Source organism: Mycteria americana, chromosome 3, assembly GCF_035582795.1.
Source record: "Mycteria americana isolate JAX WOST 10 ecotype Jacksonville Zoo and Gardens chromosome 3, USCA_MyAme_1.0, whole genome shotgun sequence".
Classification (NCBI taxonomy): domain Eukaryota; kingdom Metazoa; phylum Chordata; class Aves; order Ciconiiformes; family Ciconiidae; genus Mycteria; species Mycteria americana.
In genome coordinates, this window is record NC_134367.1 from 63,222,354 (window position 1) to 63,244,631 (window position 22,278).

Genomic DNA, 22,278 nt, shown 5'->3' on the forward strand with positions numbered 1-22,278 from the left:
AATGTTACGTAGAAGCAGATCCCACATTATATATTTAAATTAAAACACAAAGTTGACAAAAGACTTCAACCTTGCAACTTAGATCCATCTCCTGTCTTAAATGGCAAAATGTTTTGTTTTAAATATAAACTTAATTTGTACGGTATAAGTTTAAATTATTGTTTTATACTGACTTTGTCACTTAATTTATTGCCTTAGCGTGGAAACTATACCTTTGATATGAGAATGAAAATTTTTTTGTTCCATTACTGTGACTTCTCTGTTTGGCAATTGGAAACTGGAGCAACCTTAGGTATATAAAAGAGGAAGATGCTTATCAACTAGTAGTGATTGAAATGTAACAAGCACTATTTCTGCTGCAGTTAAGAAGACAGAGAAACTTACTTTGCCCTACGGACGGCCCAGGGTTCTGCAGAAGAGACATAATTACTGTCTCCTTTATCATTACCGCTATGTGAGTGGATACAGCAAGGACTACAGGATGTCTCTGTGGAGTGCGTACACTGTTAACAAAGATGTAAGTATCTGAAGAAAGGTTAGAAGCAACCTTGAAAGGTAAAAAGCTTGAATGTCAGTTACTCCTGAATGCTGCTTAGATCTGCACATGATATTATCTCCTAGGGAGCTAAGTAGAACCACATGAGATAAAAAGAGTAATTTTGTATGAGCTTTTCTTCAGTTTCCTATATTAATAAGGATTGGCTTTGGCTCCTTCCTGTTTCTTGGAGTGAGCTGCAGTTTTGCCTCCAGAGTGAGCGATCCACCAGGAAGCGAGAAGCCCATTGCCACTGATACCAAAGCCCTGTGAGTCTGCACTGGCTCACTGCTTGGCAGCACAGGTCTGCTATAGCAGTCTGCCAGTGCTATAGCACTGGCAGACTTAAAGTCTGGTCTCAACACGGGTTTTGTGGTGAGTGTTTGTAATGTGGTAGGACCCTTTTGAAAGATAATCTCTGGACTATCTTGAACCGTTCATGCCCTGATCCAATCCTTCTCTCACAAGATCATCCTGACTGGGGAAAAAGAGGTTGGTGGAGATAAATCTGGTCTTTGCTGTCCTGAACCTGAACCCTACGCTAAAATACACATGTTCATGCAGAGCACTGATCTTGTGAATGGAAATTTTTTTTCAAGTTGGCCTTTCCCATTCAGAGGAAATTTAAAAGCCACATCATGCTTAAAAGGAATTAGGACAGTAGAGTTTGCTTTTTAGTTTGATTATCTGGGAATCATAGGTTTTAAATAATGACTGTTATAAATAAATTTAACTGAACTCTGGCAAGGTTTGCTTGATCCTAAATATTTTGAGGTTAGTGGCATGAAGCAATCAGTTACTGTAACAAGTGGCCCAGTGGAGAGAGGTGGCTAACAACACATCTGGCTGCTTCCAATTCCTAGCCTGAATGAACAAGTACATTTACAGTAGATCAGGTTATCTTTAATGGGAACCTCTGAGTTTTCTTTTGGAAAAAGTTATTCTCAACTGAAATGCTGCAGTCCTGTTTGCTTTATTTCCAAAATATATGAAATGGATGGGAGGGCTTGTTTTCCACTGACAAGAGAGTAACAATTCTTGCATCTTAGTTAAGTCCCTTCACACCATTAAAGGCAGTTGCAGCTAAATATTTAGAGTTCTGCAGTCCCCCACACTGAGAGAATTATTGGAAGTCAACTATCCGTTTTACCAATGATACTTTCTTCTTGTTCAACAGGACAAATGGGTTCCTGCTACAGAAGATATCTCCAGCTGTTTACACAAGGATGTTCGTATTTCTTTTAATCATAACCAGACATGTTTGTTTTACAACAATCATCCTCGCCTAACTTATGGATTCCTTTCTCCTCCAAGTAAGTACATTGCCTTCATTGTACAGCATATTTAATTTAAATAATTTGTAATGTAGTAGGTGTAGTCTTTTATAGATGTTCCTGATAACTAATCAGAGTATGAAGCAGTAGTTGCTGAATTGTTGCAGTTCACTCCCAGCATATGAGAAAGAAAAACATTTTAGGCACTTCAGCAGTAGGTTGTCCAAGCTCATTTAGTACTTCTGGAAAGCTTTGGAACTTGTCAGGTTTCTAAAGTGGCATCTCATAGAAGAAACTGGAAGGAACATGTAAACCTTGAGTCAAGTCTGGCAAGCTAGTAAATTGAAAATTCACTTTGTATGACAGGTGTTAGTTGAAACTATCCAAAGTAAAATTTAAGGATGTATCATTAGGTAAAAAACTGCCTTGATAAGTTTACTTTCTATTTGAAATATACTGTTGTGTGCCATATGTGGTCTTTAGTAAAGCAAATTTTTCAGCATTGGTCTGAAAATGTAGCTCTGATTCTCAAACGTTACAAAATAGTTAGCTTTTCACAAGTGGCTAAACTGTTTGTGAACTGTTGCTGACCTGATTTGGAAGCATTTTACACTGACTTTACTACATAAAGTACCAAGTAGTAGGTTATGTAAACATCCACATCAAGTGTAATTTGCAGACTTCCAACAGAGCTCCTATTTTTATGCCTAGATTCTGCAGTCAGAACAAGTTGGTCTGACACTCATGAAGTGAATTTTATTCCCTTTCCCACAATTCAAAAGTCTGTTCTGATATTTTTAAACCTCAAGAAAATTTGTCCACTGTATACCTGACAAGTGCAATTGCTGCTGCTGCTAAGATTATTTATTTTTGATGGGATCCAGCATGTACTGAAGTTAGCACTTAGACCCACATCAGCTTTGGAAAGTGAAGTTAAGTCAGCTCCACCTTAATGTTATTACACTGATCTTTAAAAGCATGAAAATGTAAGTTTAAAGTAACAAATCCAAGTAATGAATTGCTTTTTTGTTTTAGATTTTATGACGGATGCAAAAACCCCTCACTATGATGCCTTGCTTACCAGCAACATTGTGCCAATGTATCCTGCGTTTAAAGGTATTTTATTTGTATGCATAGTTTGTGTGCGCAGTTGAATATAAGAAAGACTGCTGATTTTTTTGCTTGCTTCCAAACCATGCAAATGATCCCTGGTTCAGCTGCCTCTGTAAAATGAGACCTCCCCAGACTGTGGGCTTCTTACCTCAGTGACAAGTTCCTTGAAGTAGGATTATCACTGTTGTGAAAAAGGCCCACCATTGTGAGCTTATGATTCCTAATCAACTGGCTCATTACATGGGAGCAGAGTATAAGTGTCTCCATTTAATGTCTGACATTTTTGTTTGTGTTTTCCTACCTACCTAAACAGGGTTTTATACTGAATATCTTCTAGAGAACCCAGATAACCATATATAATTATGTGAGTTAAATTAATTTCTCATTTAGGAATGTCTCCTAAACTCAGATTTAGTTTCCAGGCAGGAATCCAGGGTCTCAGTCACTAAGGAAACAGGAAAATAATCATGTCTGTAGTAGAAAAGATATGAAGACCTGAGCTTTCCTGGATGAGTGGGAACATGAGACGGTAGGCTGAGGGAGATTAAGCATATTCCTGGTGAAAAAGAAGGATAACTATGGCACTTCCTCTGGACAAAAGAGATGTCCTGTTTTGTAATGGAATAGTGGTCAAGTCTTAACTGTAATTAAAAATATCATATCGGTAAGGAGAGATTTCAGGTACATCTAAACTGAAGGACTTAAAGATACTTCCCAGCTCATAGGTGTGGGTGTACAAGCTAGACAGGCCAACTTGATAGTGGGGCAAGACACAGGCAGGCATGGTCTTCTCTCACCTTCCGTCCTCTAGCCTCTCCATGCTTTGGTTTCCAAGAAAAGAAGTCCAAGGCCACAAGGGAGCAGCATCACTATGCCTCAGTCAGGTTTGTGATTAGGTGACCGTGATACCACTGTGCCAGGAGATCCTGCAGTACATGCTGCTGCTCAGTTAGATTCAGCCTTTGAAAACTGTAAACACCTGTATAATTTATTGTTTTCCTAGCGTATCAGGTCTGTTTATACTCCACTGAAAACTCTGCAGAGTTGTATTAACAGCTTCTACCTTGGAGATTATGTTTCCCACTTCCATTACTGTGTTTCAGTGTTATGGAACTACTTCCATCAATCCTTGCTACCTGAATATGCTGCAGCCAGGAACGGTGTCAATGTAGTCAGTGGTCCTGTGTTTGATTATGACTCTGATGGGCTCTATGATACCCCAGAAAAGGTGAAAAGGTGGGAACCTTTCACATTCTAATCCTTTGTTTCTTTCCTCCATTCGTCATCAAAAAGTAATTATGATCCTTGTTATTAAGGAAAGCATCTTGTGGAGACGGGCCCTTGGCAGGTTATATCAGTTCAGAGACAGACAGTCAAATGGCCCTGAGCAGATACAGAGGTGTAAAACTAAGAAATAAGCAACAAGCATAAAGGGAATATGCACCCTCAAAATGCGTCATCCTAAATCCTGAAGGTGAAGTATAAGAGAAGCTGTTGCGTGTGGAAGAATGTCCGCTAGCCTGAAACCTTATGACGTTGCCTCTAGGAGTGGATGAGGCAGGGGCTTATCCCTGGTGTCATGGTTGACACTTCCTGAGCTGGCAGTGTTCCACTATGAAGTTGTGAGTACTAACATACTAGTTAGCAAAATTGGTTCAAGCCAGCAGGCAGACAGTTTTCTGGGCTCTGGCTGAACTTTCCATCTACTCTGGATTCTTACACATTTTTATGATAAATCAGTTTGTTGTTGTTATACCTTATCAAACTTGGTACTTAGATCAGCCTACAAGCCAAACCTGGTTTGCAAAGTAGTAATCTGGATTTTTCCTTCCAGGCCTAAGCTTTCTTTGGGCTAAATAAGTGGATTGCTAAAATCGATATGCCAGAATATAGCTGATTGCTGTCACTCGTTCTTTGTGCAAGTATGATTTGTGGATTTACAGAAAGATCTTTTGTGTTTCAGACACCCCAGTAATTCAGAAGTTCCAGTTCCAACTCACTTCTTCATTGTGCTGACTAGTTGTAAAAATACTTCTGAAACTCCTCTGGAGTGTGAAGGGTCTCTAGATGCCTTGTCTTTCGTTGTACCTCACAGAGACGACAACAGTGAAAGCTGTGCTGTAAGTGTTGTATTCAGTCCCCATAAACATCTGAAGTCAGGCTTGAGTTTATTTTGCTTGGATATCAGTGTTTAACTAGTTAAAGACTGTAAAGACTGTAAAAATGGTACAGTCTGTTGTGATCATCTTGAGAGAGAAGACAATATTTTTGTAAACAGAATTATGTTAAAGTCTGTATATACACTCAAATGTAAAAATAGAAGTTCCCTGTTCAAAGAGCAAAACTTATAGCTAGTGGGGTAGAGTCAGAGTATGTTGAGACCATCAATGTGATACGTACATAGATTTCTGTAGTGCAAATATCCAGTCAATACCTGAGAAGGATGAAGAGCTTCTAGGAGAAGATGAGTCATCCACAAACAAAGGTCAGTGCTAGGCCAAATGCATACCCAAAAGGAGATGAGACAGATGTTCCTGAAGAGCATTGGTTGCTTCTGGTTCAGGTACCTTGGCATTGTGATGGGAATGCACATAGCTGCACTCCATATAAACCAGAACAAAGCGTGGAAAGTGTGCGGACCTATCCTACAGTGAAGAATTACACAAGTCACTGGTCAAGTCAGGCACAGCTCTTAGAAATAGTTTTATCATAGAGATGGTGGATAGATGCTGGACCTCACCTGCCATTCCCCATTATCACCAGCTTCCACTGGTGCAGCTACAAGTTCTGTGTGCTTGAGGAAGTAACAGCAAGTACTAAATTCAGGCAAGCTTACAACTATTTGTAGTCCAGTGCTCTCTGCTTTTTTTGTCAAATATTTGCCAACAGTTACTGCTTTCTGTCTTTATAAAACATCAAAATGTCTTTTGCTAATTGATTAAATGTATGTCAGAAAAAAAAGATGTTTTACAAACCCTTTTTTTTCCTTACTCTGTTCCAATAGGATGGCAAGTCTGAGTCCATGTGGGTTGAAGAGAGAATGAAGTTTCATACAGCTCGGATCAGAGATATAGAATTACTTACTGGACTCAGCTTCTATCAAGACAGAAAACAGCCAGTATCTGAGATTTTACAGTTAAAAACATATTTACCAACTTTTGAAACAGTCTGATTTTTCCTGTGGAATGTTGTTGTCCATTTCACAACTGATTTGTAAATAGACTGTTTTTAATTAATGAAAGCATTTTTTTTTAAAAATAAGCTGGAACATTTATTGAGAACTCTTGACCAAAATGCCAGCATGGAGGAGAGTGGGTGCCGTATTTGTATCTCAGGGACTCCTGATGGACTATGTATATAACACAGGATGGCAGCTCCTGTCATTCCCACTTGAATGTGGTAGAACCATGTCCATTATTAAATGCTAACAGCATTTGATCATCATAATCTGAGACACGAACAAAAATGTTATCTTTTATATGCACTGGAGAGGGAGAAGTTTATAAAACATGGGTTATGATCAATATTCTACTTTAAAAATATAGATAACTAGCAAATACAGTTCTGGGAAATAACTACATTCTTGGTGACCGCTGAAATCTTAAAAACAGCACCTCTCACTCCAGTTTTCCCTCGGAGCATGAATTACATTCTGAGCTTTGGGTTGCAGCGTTGTGGTACGAGAAGCTATACTGAGGTTAGTAAGACTGGTAACTGAAACTTCCCCAACAAGGAAGATACGCCTGGTTAAAGGAGTTCTGTTAGGTGGGAAGCCTTGGTATGTTGCTGCCCTCTGGTGTCTCCAACACTGAAGGAGAATCTGATGCACAATTTGCATGTTGTGTATGCATCCTCAGAATGAGCAGGTATAGGATGCATCAAGTCACCTGCAAGTCAGAAGAAATTAATTCAGGAAAATCTCTGAGCTCCCAGAAATAATTACCTTACTTCAAATTAAACTTAGATTTGATGAAAAGATTTTGCTTTCTTGAAGCAAAGATGTCTATCTCAATTTGGTGCATGATTTTGTCAGCTGTGGTTTTGAAATCCCATTTTTGTCAAGAAAAGGTAATTTTGCACTAAGATTGTTGCCTTCATTAGAATGGCAAGATGATCTTCTCTAAAGGCTTATCTCATCACTACAGTAAATGCCCACAGGCCATTCAGTTGTCCGTTAGCAGCAAATGACCAGATCCTAGCTGCATTTGTAGCTGTTCTTAGTGCTACATCATCCAAATTCCAGCTCACATGAATTACAATTACCCATCTTGAATGCAGACACTGCCAGATGCAAATTCTGAAGAAGTATGTAATGAGCTTTCTTGGAAGCTTTCAGGCTACACAAACAGCTGCTACAGGCACTCAGGATCGTAGGAACTCCCTCCTTTTCCAGTACACATGCTATCACTTTTGTAATTCTCCCACTCTCTTTAAAGCTGATGAGCCAAAATTGGCTCTGTTATGTATAAAGTTGGGCATAGTCAATTACACATTTATGTTCTTCTCATTTAAAAAGAAGAAAATACATCACGCACAAGTATGTTAAAAGAATAGCCACTCAGCCTGTGACTGAGCAGAGAGGCATTTTACCTTAACAGCTTGGTCAGGGGATGTTGGAGGCTGGATTCAAAGCCTGCTGAAGTCAGTGGAAGCTTTTCCATTAACTTCAGTTTGAGCAGGCTGAAATCCTGGGACCATTTTTTCTTTTAACCAAATGTATTTTCTTGATCTTCTGTTACAGGCGTTATTTTTTTTCCTAAAGTAGTTTCACTGTGTGAAATTTAAATGTGTTGTAGCAACCTCACGTTATGATATGACTGTGACAGCATTATTCAGTGTAACTGCTTTGTAACATTGCCTTTGACCAATAAAAACATTACAAGTAAGCTGTTCGTGACTGTCTATACCAAATGCTACTGGCTAGTTAAACACTGCTGCAGATATAGAGCACTATTTCACATTATTTTGGGGGGGTGGGGAGGGGGGGTGCTTCAATCCCTGCTCTTTGAGTTGAAGATAACTTCTCCTCCAACTGGAATGTTGAAGTTACATTCATTATTGGAAGGGGAAGGTAGGAAGAAAGATGGTCAAGATGTTCTTAATTTTTTTTAGAACTGGTACTGTCTCCTGAATGCAAATGACAGACATGTTAACCTCTTCAGAAAGTGAAGCAATGCCAGTTACAGTTAAGAGGCAGGGCTAGCCTAGCTCCTGGGTAAAGATGGAACAGGATATGCTTTGAGCGGTGACTGCTGGTTTGACCTAGGGAGTATTTTGGGAGGGGGAGTGGCTGTGAAAGCTGTTATGGTCATCAAGAGAGGGTAGTGGCTGAGAGGGGTTTGGGATGTGGCTTTGCTGGAAATTGACAAGTCAACTTGACAAGGAAGAGAGCTATCCTAATTTAATCTTGGTGTAAATAGTTTTGCTTCTTTTATTTCTTCATCTTTGCTTTTTAGAAACATTTGTAATGGTGGTGTCAGAGCATTGTTAATAAATGCTGGTGCTAGTCATGGTATCCAGTGGCTGGTGATACCCCAGCATGGCTGATACTGGGTTGCGTTTTTGAAGGCTGATGGGCCCCAAGGAGCACGCTACAGCTACCATCAAACTCATAATTCTGCAAAAACTCTACAGCTTTGTCTATCTGGATGTAAATATTTTCTGTTTCGGCTGATGTACAGTATCAGAGCTCCACTGGGCATTCTCAGTAGGTGAAGCTGGAAGGTGTCGTAGCAACACTGTCGTGACATGACTGTCAGCATTATTCAATGTAACTGCTTCTTAACATCAGGTGTTGTGTAGTCTGGCCTTCTCGAAGGTAAAAAAGACAGTGGAGGGGCAGGATAAAGCTCATCGGCCTGGATGTGTCGTGGCAGTGTCTTCTTTCACCAGGCATTCTTAGGGAAGGCACCAGGAGATGCTGTGGGCTGCAGTTGGTGCCCACCGATACAGGGAAGGCGCTGACCAGTCTCCATCTCCTAAGCAGTGACGTTTGCTTAGGGTGAAGAAAGGACGGATGAGGAAGGGGGTGACAGGAGCCTTCACAGATGTTAAAGATTGTTCCAGGGCGCACAGAGCTAATCTAGTCCTTGTGACTGTTATGGTCAGGAAGAAAGGAAAAAGGGCCTGAAGAGCAACAGGGAACATCTGGTTTAGGCATAGGCTGTCTAACTGTAGGATGAGTTAAGCGATGGGGTGGGCTGGTTACTTAAGGAATGAAACGGGTTGTGAAATGATTTTGGGCAGGCAAACCTTAACATACCTGAGAAGCTCATGGCTCTTTGGTGGTGGGGTAGGAATAAGTAGTGGGGCAGAGGACATCTCGGGATGGTTTTGCTGCTGAAAAAATGCACACGGAGTTGTGCCTTCAGAGGTATTCAGGTGGTATGGATTTATATTGCCGTCCACTTCCCCTCTCAGTAACTGCGAGGCAATTTGCTTGACTAATGTGTTACAGGTTTCTTGCTCTTACTTACCTCAGGATCCACTGTGTTTTAAAAAGAAAATGAGGCAATATTTAACTGCCTGTATTTGAGATGGGCCTGTTGTAGCAAATCTGTTCTCAACGCATCCAGCATCCACTAAACCCCTGTGTCCAGCCCAGTGCACAACAGCCGTCCGCTAACAGCACCTGCCAGAGGCTGCCCTGTCTCATCCAGCGAGTGGGTGGCCTGGGCTGCTGCCTTTCCTTGGTCTGAGGAGATTCAAAGTACAAAATTATCCCTTTAAATACAAGGTTATAAACCAAGCTTGACAAGCTGGGAGGAGCTACCCCTCTGTTGCATGGGAGGGCACCCACTTTTCCAGGAAAATGAGATTCATGGGGACCAGAAAGCAAAAAGGAATATAAAAGAAAGCTGAAATCTGTGGCTATGTGGTTAGGGCACTCAGCTGGGAGGAAAGATCTCATTTCTGTTCTCCCTTCTTCCAAGATCTGCTGCAAAGCTCAAGCCTGTTGCTGAGGAGGCATCTGTGCCAGGACCTGTTGCCCATCGTACCGCTCTGGAGTGGATGCTCAGGGGTGACAGCACTGTGAAGGACCTCTCCTTGGGCAGGGTCACACACTCTGTACCTACAGCGGCACCACTAATGCGGTCAGGAAACCATCCCGGGCTCACAGCAAGGGCTATACTCGGCTCTTTTACTTCTGGGCTGTGGTAAACTTTTTACCCTTCTGAGGAGTTCAGGGACAGAGTTAGTATGAGCCCAGCAACTTACTGGCCCAGAAGTTTCCAAATATTTTTGTTTGGGTACCACCATTGCCAGTGGCAGCAGCAGCAGTGTCTCCTGCTTACCCTCATACACCCTGCAGCAATGTCTGGGAGGTGTTGGAGCATCACACTGAGATGGCTTGTGTACCATGAATGGTACGTCTACCATAGTTCGGGAACCTCTATATTACAGGAAACCAGTCCAGGTTTGGCATCCTGTGACTCAGACTCCCTTGGAAAGGAGTCCGAGTCCCTCACTGAACCGCTGTGAGTCACCACACCGGCCTCGAGCCTCAGGAAAGGCTGCTATGGAGACCACGGACAAACTTGCCATAATTATGGAAGCCTGGCAACAGATTTTAGAGGATGCCGTTGCAAATGATCGTATTCCTCCTCAGCCACAACATGTGTTAAATTTGTGTTGCCCTTTATTGCAGGTTTAGTCCTTTCTATTTTTAGTTTCTCTGCTGAAATAAAATGAATACAGAAGGATGGAAAAATTTTGAGTCACCCCAAAGCTCCTGACAATCTCCTCCCGATTAGAAGACAGCAGAAGCGCCCTTTGGTCATGTCTATAAGGCATATATGCATGGCTGAAAGTCAGTCTAGATGACAAGAGACTCTGCATTCACGGCACTCTGGCAAAACTGCGCTTCAGCACCAGCCTCCCTCTGGGGCTTGAAAGAGAATTTGTTTATGTCTCTTCGTATCTCTCTGTGCTGGAGGCCTTACCTTTGCCATCCTGCCTCTGTACCGGAGCTTTGAATTTCTGGGTGGCAGAAAGTGCACTGCTTGAAGACGATGAACTCGCTTTTAAATCTGCTAGCTGCTGGCTGCATGAGATGGCACAGTCCGCTACAAAATTTTAATTATACTCTTTGTTATAGTGCTGTAACTAGGTTTAAAACTGTACCTAGCCCCTTGACACTGGAGAAAGGAATGGTGTACACTTGGTTCTGCTGTTCAAAATAAATTGTTTAGGGAGGTGCTAAGTTTGATAATCACGTATGGATTTTATTTGTTCAAAGTGTTTTACTTTGAACGAATAGTGAATGCAGCTGCATTTGCTGGTGATATCTGGCCCTCTTCTGGTCTGATCTGAAGTAACTGGGAAAAGATCTGTTTTGCTCAGTGTACATTTTCTAAGGAAATATGGCCCCGGGACAGTAGAAATCCAGGCAAACCACCTGAAAAAGAATGGGCTTTCTTAAGCTTTTTATGAAATACTTCACATTCTTGTAATTAGCTAACACTCCTACTACAATTTTCAGAGATGAGAGCACTGGGAAGATTGAATTACTGGGGTCCCAAGAGTCAAAAAAACTTTTGCGGAAGAAGGTTATGCTAGACAGAGGAAGGGGTTTTTTTCATTTAAATTATTGTATGTCCTGTGTATCAGACATACCAGTGGGACTAATTACACTGCAGATGTTAACACTTTTCTTCCCTTGTACAAAGGAGCTCAAATCACATAAAATGTGCATTGCTAACTCCCACTGCTGGTTTCAACGGAGCAGAAATGCAGTGTGACTCTGTATCAACCACTTCGTCACTGGGGGGGAATAACTGTTCTTGCGGTATCTTACAGAAACAGATGTCATCTTGGCGCTTACATAATATAAACCAGGTTGTCCATAGCTTTCTGCAAAAAAAGAAAAAACAAAAAAAGCAAAAGCATGACCCCAGACCCCTTGCCCCCATACACTGCAAGAGCAGAACACATTGCAGCCAAAATAGCCCGATTCAAATGGGAGAGGTGGGGTGGTGTTACGACAACGAACACCCATGACTTCAGGGGAAAGTCAGCTAATGGATTGGGTGGTAAAGACTGTATTTTGATTAAGTCAACAAACTTGGCTGCAGATCTCAAGTTCCAGAGGACAGGACTTGGACTGATACCCTGTTCGCATGGAGGAGAGAAGAGTTTTCATTTGATTGGACGCTTCTCAGTATGTGTAAAGGGCAAAGCAAACAAACTTGGGAAGATCAGAAAACACCTTGAGGAAGAAGGCACCAATTTTTAGACATACCCACTAGCTGGCTCTAAGTCCTTATCAGGAGTTAGATAGGGCTTGCAGACTCCATAATGTTGTCATCTGAGGGCACAGATAGCTGTAGCTCTGGGAAAACAGTTGGTGACAGCCGTTCAGATTCAGCACTTGATGAAAGTTGCATTCACGTAGCTTCTTGACATGTAGCTCCTTGAATACGGAAAGGGTGGCAATTCCTGCAACATCCAGAACGAATCTTTCACAATGCCAATTTGCCAAAGCGTCATCCATGCCAAAATAAAGCCTATGAAAGATGGACGTTTTTGGCATCCAAGACATGATGGTGAATGCAAAGTATTGCAAGAAAAAGACGTACCTACAAGAAAAAGCCATGTGGAGTTTAATGTCAGAGTCCTCAAAAATCACAGCGCTGTAGATATTTCAGCAAGAGTGCAACTGTTCTATTACTGAAAGGGCATCAAAACAGGGGCAGTGCTTTGTGAATTGGAGGGAATAGATCTATTAGTTAAGAACAATCACGTGTCTTTTTAAAAGAGAAAAAACAATTAACCAGAAGCCTGTTTTGGCCCAAAGGACTTGGATAAATATGTAAAAAGGAAATATTTCCCACCATTAATATGAAGATAAATTTTGAGGTCTTGGTAGACGGCAAACACCTTCCTAAAGCCCCATCTTTAAAAACAGAACATACATTGATTTTAGCCCTCTCTTTGGAAGATTGTTTTCTCAGACACGTAATATATAGCAGATTTTGATGGTATAAGAGGTGACACTTTAAGTAGATGATGGTTTTGTTGGGGCCCGTGGATGATAAGAATTTTAAAGCCATCCTGAAAATAGCTAGAACAGCAGTGCTGAGGCTTTAATCACAGCACATCTACGGGGAATACAGTGCTCGGGAGAGAAATTAACCTGAATATGTTCTTAGACCTGCTTGGCTGAGCCACCACCTTTAACATGAAAAAAAGGACATAGAAGGATTTCTGTGTAAAGCAACCTATGTAAGGAAATGTTGGCCTAACCTGGATTCTCAAACCAGCAACTTGAGAGCAGTACTTGTGCACAGGTAGTTATGGGATGTAACTCTTGGTAGAGAGTTAGAAGCTGAAGAATTTGATCAGTTAGGACCGGGCTGATGGTAAGCACAAAGCTGGGTTGTCTACAAGCTTTTCCAAGAAGGAGGATGGCACTAGGAGAGTGAAGAGTTTTTTCTGACCCCTGCCTGACCCAGTGGTACTTATATCTCAAGGCCTCTGGGTCCTGCACCAGGTCTGAGGCTTACTGAGCATTTCCAGCCAGGTTAGTTAAGAAGTTGGTGGCAAAGGTCTGAAGTTCTGTGAAGACCCCTTGTTAAAAGTTGTTCACCTGGGAAAGGTGATGTGAGTAAACGTATCTCTAAAAAGCCTCTTTTCTTTGCTCATGCAGAAGATGAGGTGCACAGTGCTGTTAAGGAGCAGAGTAATGAAAGCAAATCTCAGGTGAATCTCTGGTTCTGAGTGACTAAGAATGGCCAGTCCATCATTGCTGCTATTGAATAAAGGTGTTATTCAAACAAGTTGTAAAAACTTGTTTATTTATGAAGGAAGTGTATGCGCCTAACAAACACTCAGCATTTCTTACCACTTTTTTGAGTCTAAGTGATGTAGCTGTCCATGTACCAGACCCTGCTCCACAATTCAGCTGGGGGGGCCAGCTGCAGGAGGGAGGATCTGGAGGATGAGACACAGCAGCCCTCTTGCCCATTTGTAGGTCCAAACCCATTTCACAGAAATGGGTCTCAAGTAAGGAGAGGTTTTTTACAGTAGGTTTGGGTTAGACTCAGACCATCAGACTCAAAGTCCTATTCATCAGACCAAACCTACACAAAATGGACATGACTCGTTGTCTATGCATGTTGAAGAAGTCAGGAGGGAAATGAGTTTCCCTTTCAACAATTTACCTAAAGGCTTATTGTAACATAATTAGTCACCTGGAAAAAGAGGTGCAATTACATAAGATAATTTCATGGATTTCTGACAGATCCCCAATGCCTATGTATGAATCTGTACCCACCTAAGGAAGAGAAGCAAGCTCTGCTCATCATAAAACTTGGACCTCGGAGGGTTGATTAGTTTTTAAGAAGCACGCAAGATAAAAACTAAGACATTTAAAATATACTTTTCTTTATTATTGCCTTTAATAAATAAACCTCTCTTTTGGATGATTTTTCCAGGTACCTGCTGGTGACAATTATTGTGATATACTGTGACATATTATTGTGATCCGTTCCTCCAGGATGGGTGCTACTGGGAAGTCAGAGGATGCCCAGGGAGGGTCTGCAAGGGGCTCCTGTTCTGCTGCCTGCTGCCAGTTCAAAGCACAGCAGCAGCCCAAAGCAGGAGAGAAAGGGGATCAGTGAGACCTCATCCTGTGACTTGCAGCTAGTTCCAGAGGAGTCTTAACTGCATGCTTGGATATTTTATTTTCTGCATCTTTGATACAGGTAACAATGATTTGCAGAGTGTATAAACATATGTCTAATTAATGCATGGTCCCCAGACAGACCTGTGTAGCTATTACTTTAATACTTTATGAGAAAATCGGATTCCCTACATTTCAAACAAGTCTATGCTTAGCTCATACCATCCCTCTTAACAAAACAGCAGGAATTGTTTCAAGTGAGAAATTAAATACCTACCACCAAAAAGAGCATAATGAGCTTGTTCATCTCCATTTATACGGAGGCAAAGTTTGTACCTGGAGCACAAGGCTGGTGCTGGTGCTGGTGCTGGTGGTGGTGGTGCTGGTGGTGGTGGTGCTGTGCTGATGCTGGTGGTGCTGGTGGTGCTGGTGGTGCTGGTGCTGTGCTGGTGGTGCTGGTGCCGGTGCCGGTGCCGGTGCACAGCAGCCACACGGTGTCAGTGTGATGCAGGGAAAGAGCCCGGACTGCCCCCGGGAGCCGGCGCTAAGCCCGGCAGCCCTCAGCAGCGGAGCCGTAAGCCACCTGGGACCCGGCCGGGCCTATGTGGTACCCAGCACAGGATGTATTTGCTGTTTCAGGAGTTGGTAGCCTGATACTGGTTCAGGGGGTGTATTAAGTGCTAGGTAGGTTAAATATCAGAATATATTGCTGTACTTCCTACACCCTATATTAGCAGCATCATGGAACAGAAATCAATATGCTCCAAATTTGCCTCATTAAAAAAGCGATTTTTATCTAACTGCACTCATGAAATAAAATGACAGACCGACTTTTTCCTCCTCCTTGTTTCAGAGAAACAGACAGACAAAATACAGGTGCCAGTGCACAATTTTTTATTTTCTGACTAAAGGACAGGCTGTTTCTGTGCAATCCTACTAGCCCACAAGTTGTCCTGGTATGGATATACAGAGCATGAAAAAATTCAAAGACTGGTTTAATGAAGTCTAATAAATAATCTTAGAGAGATCTTAGACAAAACTGCTAACTATTTGGACCAAGAACCTGTTGCCTCTCACAATCAGCAGTCACCATACAGCACAAGGAGATTTTTATCAGCCAGCCTTATGGTTGCTTGTTTGGCTCTGATTTTTGTTGAGGGGGCCATCATATATGTCTGTGTATAGTTGCTAGCAAATATACATATTGTTTCTAAATTGTTTTGTGATAAGGTTTGTGGAGAATGCCATGCAGGAGCCGAAGAAGACATTACATAACTAGTCTCTAATTTGCTTTTCAACTGTATGAAATAAAAACATTCTTAAAGATAGAAGAGTCTTGCTTGATTTCTGCATGTAGGAAGCCTATTAATTCTTCCTACAGAAAACAAGCTTTTACCCAGAGAGTCCTTGCACTCTAAAGGCTGGCTGTACTTCCAAACTTTGCCATGCTCATTATATACTTGCAAAAGTCAGAAAAGCCAGAACTAAAAATCCCAGTTGTATACAGTTTTCCAAAGGGTAAGAAAGATGAGCATACTCACATTTGTAGAGTGGAATATTGTACAAGATGACACATTTATATTATAACTGCATCCTCATGAGAATAACTACAGAATACAGAAAGCTACAATGGGGATGTGTGCGTGCATGCATGCGCGCGTACGTGTAAGGTTAGACCTTACAGGATATCCTTACACGAGATGTATCCTGTGTTGACTAGCTCTAAGAGTCTGGTACTCTGGCTGTTAAGTCAAGGTGGGTAACACTGCCAAGTCTTCTCTAACAGCATTTTGTTGGGTATCTAATCAAATAACTGTAAAATAAAATGGCACTTCTACAGTGCTGTTTATTACTGCTATGGAACATAGGCACGAGCAGCAATGCTGAGCCTGTAACACAGCAAGCAAAGCCAAATGTTACCTTCCCTTGCAATGTTGATCCCAGGTGCCTTCTCAAAGGCATTAGCAATGCTGGGATCCATTCAGGATTACTGGCTGGGGCATCTTCTGATCTATGTAGTGCTTTCCAAAGTTGGTACTTATTGGCTATGGAGCTGTGGCTGGAAGGATCAATGGAAGTAAAGAAACATTTCATTTCTATGCCATCTAATAAAAATCTTTGGAGTCACACGTAGAAGAAAATCCTCAGTTGAGCAAATCCCCCAGGTGGGCAGCTACAGCTACGCTGCTGATGGGAAAAACCCATTGAGAGACACTCGTGGCAGTTCCCAAGATAAGATAAACTGGCTTTCTTCATTAACTCTTACCACGTTAGATTTCTAAAGCTTGATCAACTTATTGACCTTGGACTTTTTGACTTCAGAATGAGCCTAGAATTAGAACCATATGTATAAATGGAAAAGGCCAAATGTGACTTTTTACATATTTCCATTGCTCTGCATGTTTCTCTCTTGCATACATGGTGTTCTTGAGAATTAAGTCAAATACTCTTTTCCACTGAGATCAATGAACTCTAACACTGACCTTCCTTAGGGTGGCAGAAATTGGAAATTTGTGAAAATAAGTATTTTCTCAGCAAGACTGCATACTTCTACTCCCTGGCTTTACAGCATGTAGTGGTCCTCAACTATTCTCATGCTTTTTATCAAATATGCATTTCTCTCTTGCTCTTGCCTCACAGATAAGAAGGTGCAAATTTTGCACGGTATTATCTTTTTGTCTTGCTTTTGTAGGCTGTGAAGCTGAACCCCAGAGGGATGGTCAACTGTTTAGCTGATCCATTTTCTGTTGTTTTACCAATCCTCTCCTCCTGCCAAGCTCTCCACCTGGGGCTGGAGCTGTGTGATAGCAGAGCGCTGTTACAGATGCCGGCTGGGCCATACCTGTTCTTGGATCAGCAAATGGCTCGGCACATGTGGTATAACCAAAGCCTGAGGGTTAGGACAAAGTAAGCTCCTTCAAAGCATGGTGTTGTGCCAAATCACAAAGTCCATGATGAGATGATCTCTCATCAGAAGACATCAAATGTCTTCTTTGGTTAAGAATAAAGACTTTTTTTTTAATTGCATGATTTAAGAAATAAGTAATTAAGAAAGCATAATTATCACCATACCATATCACAGTGTATTGAGATTATACCTAATACCTTCCCAAATGTTACATTGCCTAAAGCTTCAACAGTACTTCAGATCTATTTTGAATTCTAGTCCATCACATTCACTTACCAGATACACTGGCTTATCACTTCCCTAGTACATAATACTTTCTTGTGCAATTTGTGCTCCTCCAAGTGCTTATTGCCCAGCAAATGTCACAGGAGCCAGCCTGTGGCCTCTTGGGAGCCCTCCCAGGCACACAGCCCTGTGCAGTTCCCCTAACTTCCTACAGCCTCAGGACTTTGGCCACAGGTGGTCTAACCCAGTGTGACTGCAGTTATGTCAATTAGCTAGGCTGACAGAAGTCCTGAAAACTGGCTGAAAAGCTAGTTCTTAGTATTTAGCTCAGGAGCTAAATTTTGTAGCTGCTGAAAGCTGTTAAATACCTGCTTTTAATAGGACTAATTTAAAACAACAAACATTTCTTTGGATTGTGCATTTCTTTCAGTGGCGCAATTAATGGGGCCGAGTAATGAATGGTGGCACCACTGGATTGTGTTTACACTGCAGTACCGCATTAGCAACCTTTTGGTCCTGCTCGTGAGGCTGTAAAATGCTTTGTTCCTCGCAGCATAAACACTATTATACTACTATTAGGGTTGAATTTACTTACCATTAAGCAAACGTAAGTACTCCTGCATTTGGCACTGCCCCAATAACAGACAGGAGCTGAGGAATGCTGCCACAATACACAGCTAGAGGTTTCTGGGGGGACTTTTCAAAATCGCCCCATATTCGCTGCTCTGGGGGTGTGGGCTCAGACCTGCAGAGAGAAGAGCTGAAAAGGCCAGGGCTAGCAGCAAAGACTGCAACCAGTTGTTCTCCGATGCAGGAGCAACACTGGGTCGTGCAGTGGAGATGGGACCTTAGTCATGCTTCTAAACTCTGTTGAAACGCTAAATGTGTTGAAGGCTTTAGTACAGTTTGGGAACAGGTTCCTTGAAGAAATTCCTGGTATTTCCTGGTTCCAGGCAGGCTGAAAAACACTGTGAGAATGTGGTGGCTTTTGGTATGTCCATTTATGGGCATGAATCAAAGGAACTGCAGGGAGGAAAAAAAGTGGAAAATGAGAGGAAAAATAAGTTAACTGAGCTACTTCCTCTCTCGGATTCTTCTTGGGTTTTGGGCAAAGCCTTACACTGGTATTTCATCCCAACTTCTCCTTGCTAACTACTTCCATATGTAGGCATAGTATAACATCAGTTAAAGCCACATTTAAGCACTGTTTTTAAAGAACTTAGGTTTTTGGTGGTAGGATGCAAAGTCAGAACGGTTGAATTATTATATGTTTAGGTAAGAATATGACTGTTCCTTCTAACATTTAATGTCCTTTTCAGCATAACGGTACAAGTGCTTTCTTCAAGTGCGATGTCTGAAAAAGCTGTGCTACATGAAAAAAATACAAGTGATCTAGTTAGAGCATGCTATTTCTAGTGGTGTCCAAAAGTCAGTTTTCTCAGCTGAGTCCCCGTCTTTGTGAGACAAACAACTGGATACTGTTCAAAGACTTGTTTGTTCCTGTGTGGTTACGGATCATTAAAAGTGGCTCATTCTTGAAGAGTTTCTTAACTAGTGTCTTTTGGATGTTTCTTAGCTCTGAGGAATCTGACAAATTTCCATCTGGAGAGTAGAGCCTATTTCATATGAAAGGGCTGTAATCCTTGTCTGTTGTTCACATCTGTATTGTGTTAGAAAGCTAAGCTGCAAATCCATACAAAAGTGTTATGGTACAAAAATCTGAAATATGATGGCTTACAGTTATTTCACAAATTATTTGATACTCTGGTATCCAGCCACCTTGAATTCCTGTTTAATGATTAATTGAGTATCATTTATTAAAGAATTGTTGACTTTGTAGTGGCCCCTTACCAACTGTATTATTAGTATTGCTGGAGATCCATTTTAAGGAGCTAGTAATTTGAATGAATATACTTTCACATATGAATAAAGTATTTTAAAAGTACAGTAGCAAACCGGCACAATAGGATTTTCTGAAGATGCAAATATTCAGAAGCGAACTTCCAAAACAAGGTATTTTGGAAGGAATGTGAACTAATCTTCTCTCCCATGTAAGTGACTTTGGACTTTTGAACTCAAGTTTTTATTCTTGCATGTATGCATCTTAGGCACAAAGAATGAAATCAGGAAACATCTTTAGGGTTGAAAGGTCCACATTTTACCCATCATTTAAGATGCCATAAATTCCACACAAGGGCTCCTTTTTCCCATGATACCTTTGAAATAACGTCTTACAAACAGTATGATGCCTACCTACACCTCTAGGACACCTTCAGCAAAGTATTTACATTTCTTTACCTTCAGAGGGAAAACCTTCAGAGGTCTAGCTAACAGTTGTGAAATGGTGTAAAATGCATGCTTCTGTCAGGAGACTACATGTGTTCCTGGAAAAAAAAGGAGTGCAAATCATTATAATGCAGTGATAACTAAGATTTATGATCCTTTTTATGTTCAGGGGAGAGCAACAACTTGCTAAACAGCTTTGCATATGCAGCGTACTTCCTTATTTTAATTCACAGTGGCAACAGCAAACCACCATTAAAATACTCTGACAGGAGGCCTCTTCCATCCGTCTCCACTGGCCTGTGAAGCAGTGCGATAATTTGTCAGGTGGCAGGCAAAGCAGCTGTGTCATTGCATTACCGGGCAGAGGATAGGTCGTGGTCCCGAGCTGTTTTGGGGGAGTCCCTTTGTGGGTGTCTAATTACAGATGGCCCTTCCTAAACTAGAGCACTGCTGCCGCTCTCTGGCCCTGCAGCCTTGTACGCCAGGCACAGCTGGTGGACAGTGCCGAGGGAGGCCACAGCGCTGTGCAGCTTGGGTGTCTGAGATATAGCCCACACCGCAGAGGACTGGGAGCAGAACCTGAGTGAATCTCATGAGCCAGTCATGAGGCTCAAGAGGTTGATGTTATAAGGAATGGCCACTCATTATAATGACTGATACCAATTTGTAAAAGAACACAGGGCAGAGTTGTTAAGGAACGGGCTTGAGCAGCATCATCAACACCCCATCTCTTAAGGGCATCAATCCTAACCTGCCAGGTATATTGTGCTTCTTTCTGTTCTTCTGATCCTCAGAGCTTCTATAGTGTTGGCGATGAATGAAGTCCATGTACATCTTGTCCTTGCTGGAACTAGAAATGACAGTTTTCTTGTTATTTGGGGGTGGAGCCACAGTAGTGGTCAGACAACCAGTCCTTGTGGTTATATGAGCGTTTCAAGTGTTTCCCGGGTGAACTGAATGGCTGCATCATATTCATAACCTGAAAAAAAAACCATAGAGAGAGAAAAAATGCTGGAGAGTCTCAGGGAGTGTAAGAGCCAGAGGCTACCCAAAACTATTTCATATGGGACACAGAAAGCCACTTCCTCATGCCAGGAGAATTCCTCGTATTTTTTAGAGGAAGGGGAAATGCTTCTATGGCCATGTGCAAAGCCTGGTGAGGCCACTGGCAAGACTCCCATTGACTTCCCATTAGTTTACGGCTCTGTTGTCCATCATTAGTCAAAGCTGGTGTTACACTGATTTGCTGCTAATGCTATCTGAAATCAATGGGATTGGAAGGTGCTCAGGAAGGATGGACATTTTTGTAAGCTAACACTCTTTCACCACCAGGAAATTCCAGATTGAACTTGTTTGCCTGAAAAGGATTCTTGTTGGAGAGTATGTGTTTTTTCTGAAAACAAGAACTAATGCTTTTGGTGCAAAGGTTAATTTTAAATTCAGAGAATCCCCTTGTTTTAATAAAGGGACAAAAAAAGTCTGTTATTAATGTAGGACCTAGCACAGGACTGAAGCTTTCCTTTTAGCTTTAGGGAGTGAGGGAAGTGACTCACAACTGTCCTTATGCTGTTTTTTGCTTATCCAAGAAGAATGTTTGGACCATTATCAAAATGTGTAGCTCTTACGCTTCTCATCTGCAGGCCTGCAAAGGCTTGAATCAATGGACACTTTACAGACAGAACTGTCACATAAAATGCCTTGCCACCAGTCATCAAGTAAGAAGTAACACAGGTATTTGCCACCTGAGTTCAGTGCTCTGTCCACCATACCATTCTAAGGTCTTAATTCAAGTAAAACCATAGCTAAGTTAGCCCTACTCTGCATGATGGTTAAACCAGAAGATCTTAGGAGGCCCCTTCTAACCTGTATTATTCTGCAATTTTTACAATACAACTCATTAGCTCTTCACCGAGAATTTTACCAAATTTTGGACTTCTGGATTTGATTCTAGAGTCAGGAGCTGCTTTAATGCAGATACTTTAAAAACCATTTTCCTTGCCTTAGCTGAAAACAAATCTTAACCAGTGGAACATTTCAATGAAATTAAGTATGTTGCATGGAGTATTATAGCAGGAGTTGAATACTATGGTGACCAGCTGGCTCATTTTAAAGCCACCACATGTGATGCATGAGGAACCTGCTGCACTTTCTAATGCAATACCAGGCTTGGCAAAGCAAGCCTGGCCCTGCCCTCCATTCTAAATGCAGAAAAGTAACAAACTACAGTTGGTGCACTAGTAACAGAATAAGTAACCATAAATCATTAGCTTATTCATGATTGCACGTGCTTCTGGACAAAAAAGGCCACCACGCA

The 22,278-nt window shown here is 41.6% G+C and overlaps 1 protein-coding gene and 1 long non-coding RNA gene across 3 annotated transcripts in view; one reads left to right on the forward strand and one right to left on the reverse strand.

Moving 5' to 3' along the window:
• Nucleotides 1-6,094, forward strand: part of ENPP1 (ectonucleotide pyrophosphatase/phosphodiesterase 1) — a 75,153-nt gene extending 69,059 nt beyond the window's left edge. For both annotated transcript variants that reach the window (XM_075498758.1, XM_075498757.1), the window contains exons 20-25: nucleotides 363-517; nucleotides 1,713-1,848; nucleotides 2,845-2,925; nucleotides 4,026-4,158; nucleotides 4,886-5,042; nucleotides 5,927-6,094. In XM_075498758.1, the coding sequence (XP_075354873.1) occupies nucleotides 363-517; nucleotides 1,713-1,848; nucleotides 2,845-2,925; nucleotides 4,026-4,158; nucleotides 4,886-5,042; nucleotides 5,927-6,094 (830 nt within the window). The remainder of the gene's footprint in view (nucleotides 1-362; nucleotides 518-1,712; nucleotides 1,849-2,844; nucleotides 2,926-4,025; nucleotides 4,159-4,885; nucleotides 5,043-5,926) is intronic.
• A 592-nt stretch (nucleotides 6,095-6,686) lies between these two features.
• On the reverse strand, nucleotides 6,687-14,039 carry LOC142408354 (uncharacterized). Its single transcript, XR_012775269.1, has 3 exons — nucleotides 10,866-14,039; nucleotides 9,185-9,409; nucleotides 6,687-6,809 (listed from the first exon to the last, which is right to left on the reverse strand). It is a non-coding gene; the product is annotated as an uncharacterized LOC142408354 (long non-coding RNA).
• Between the last annotated feature and the right edge of the window lie 8,239 nt (nucleotides 14,040-22,278).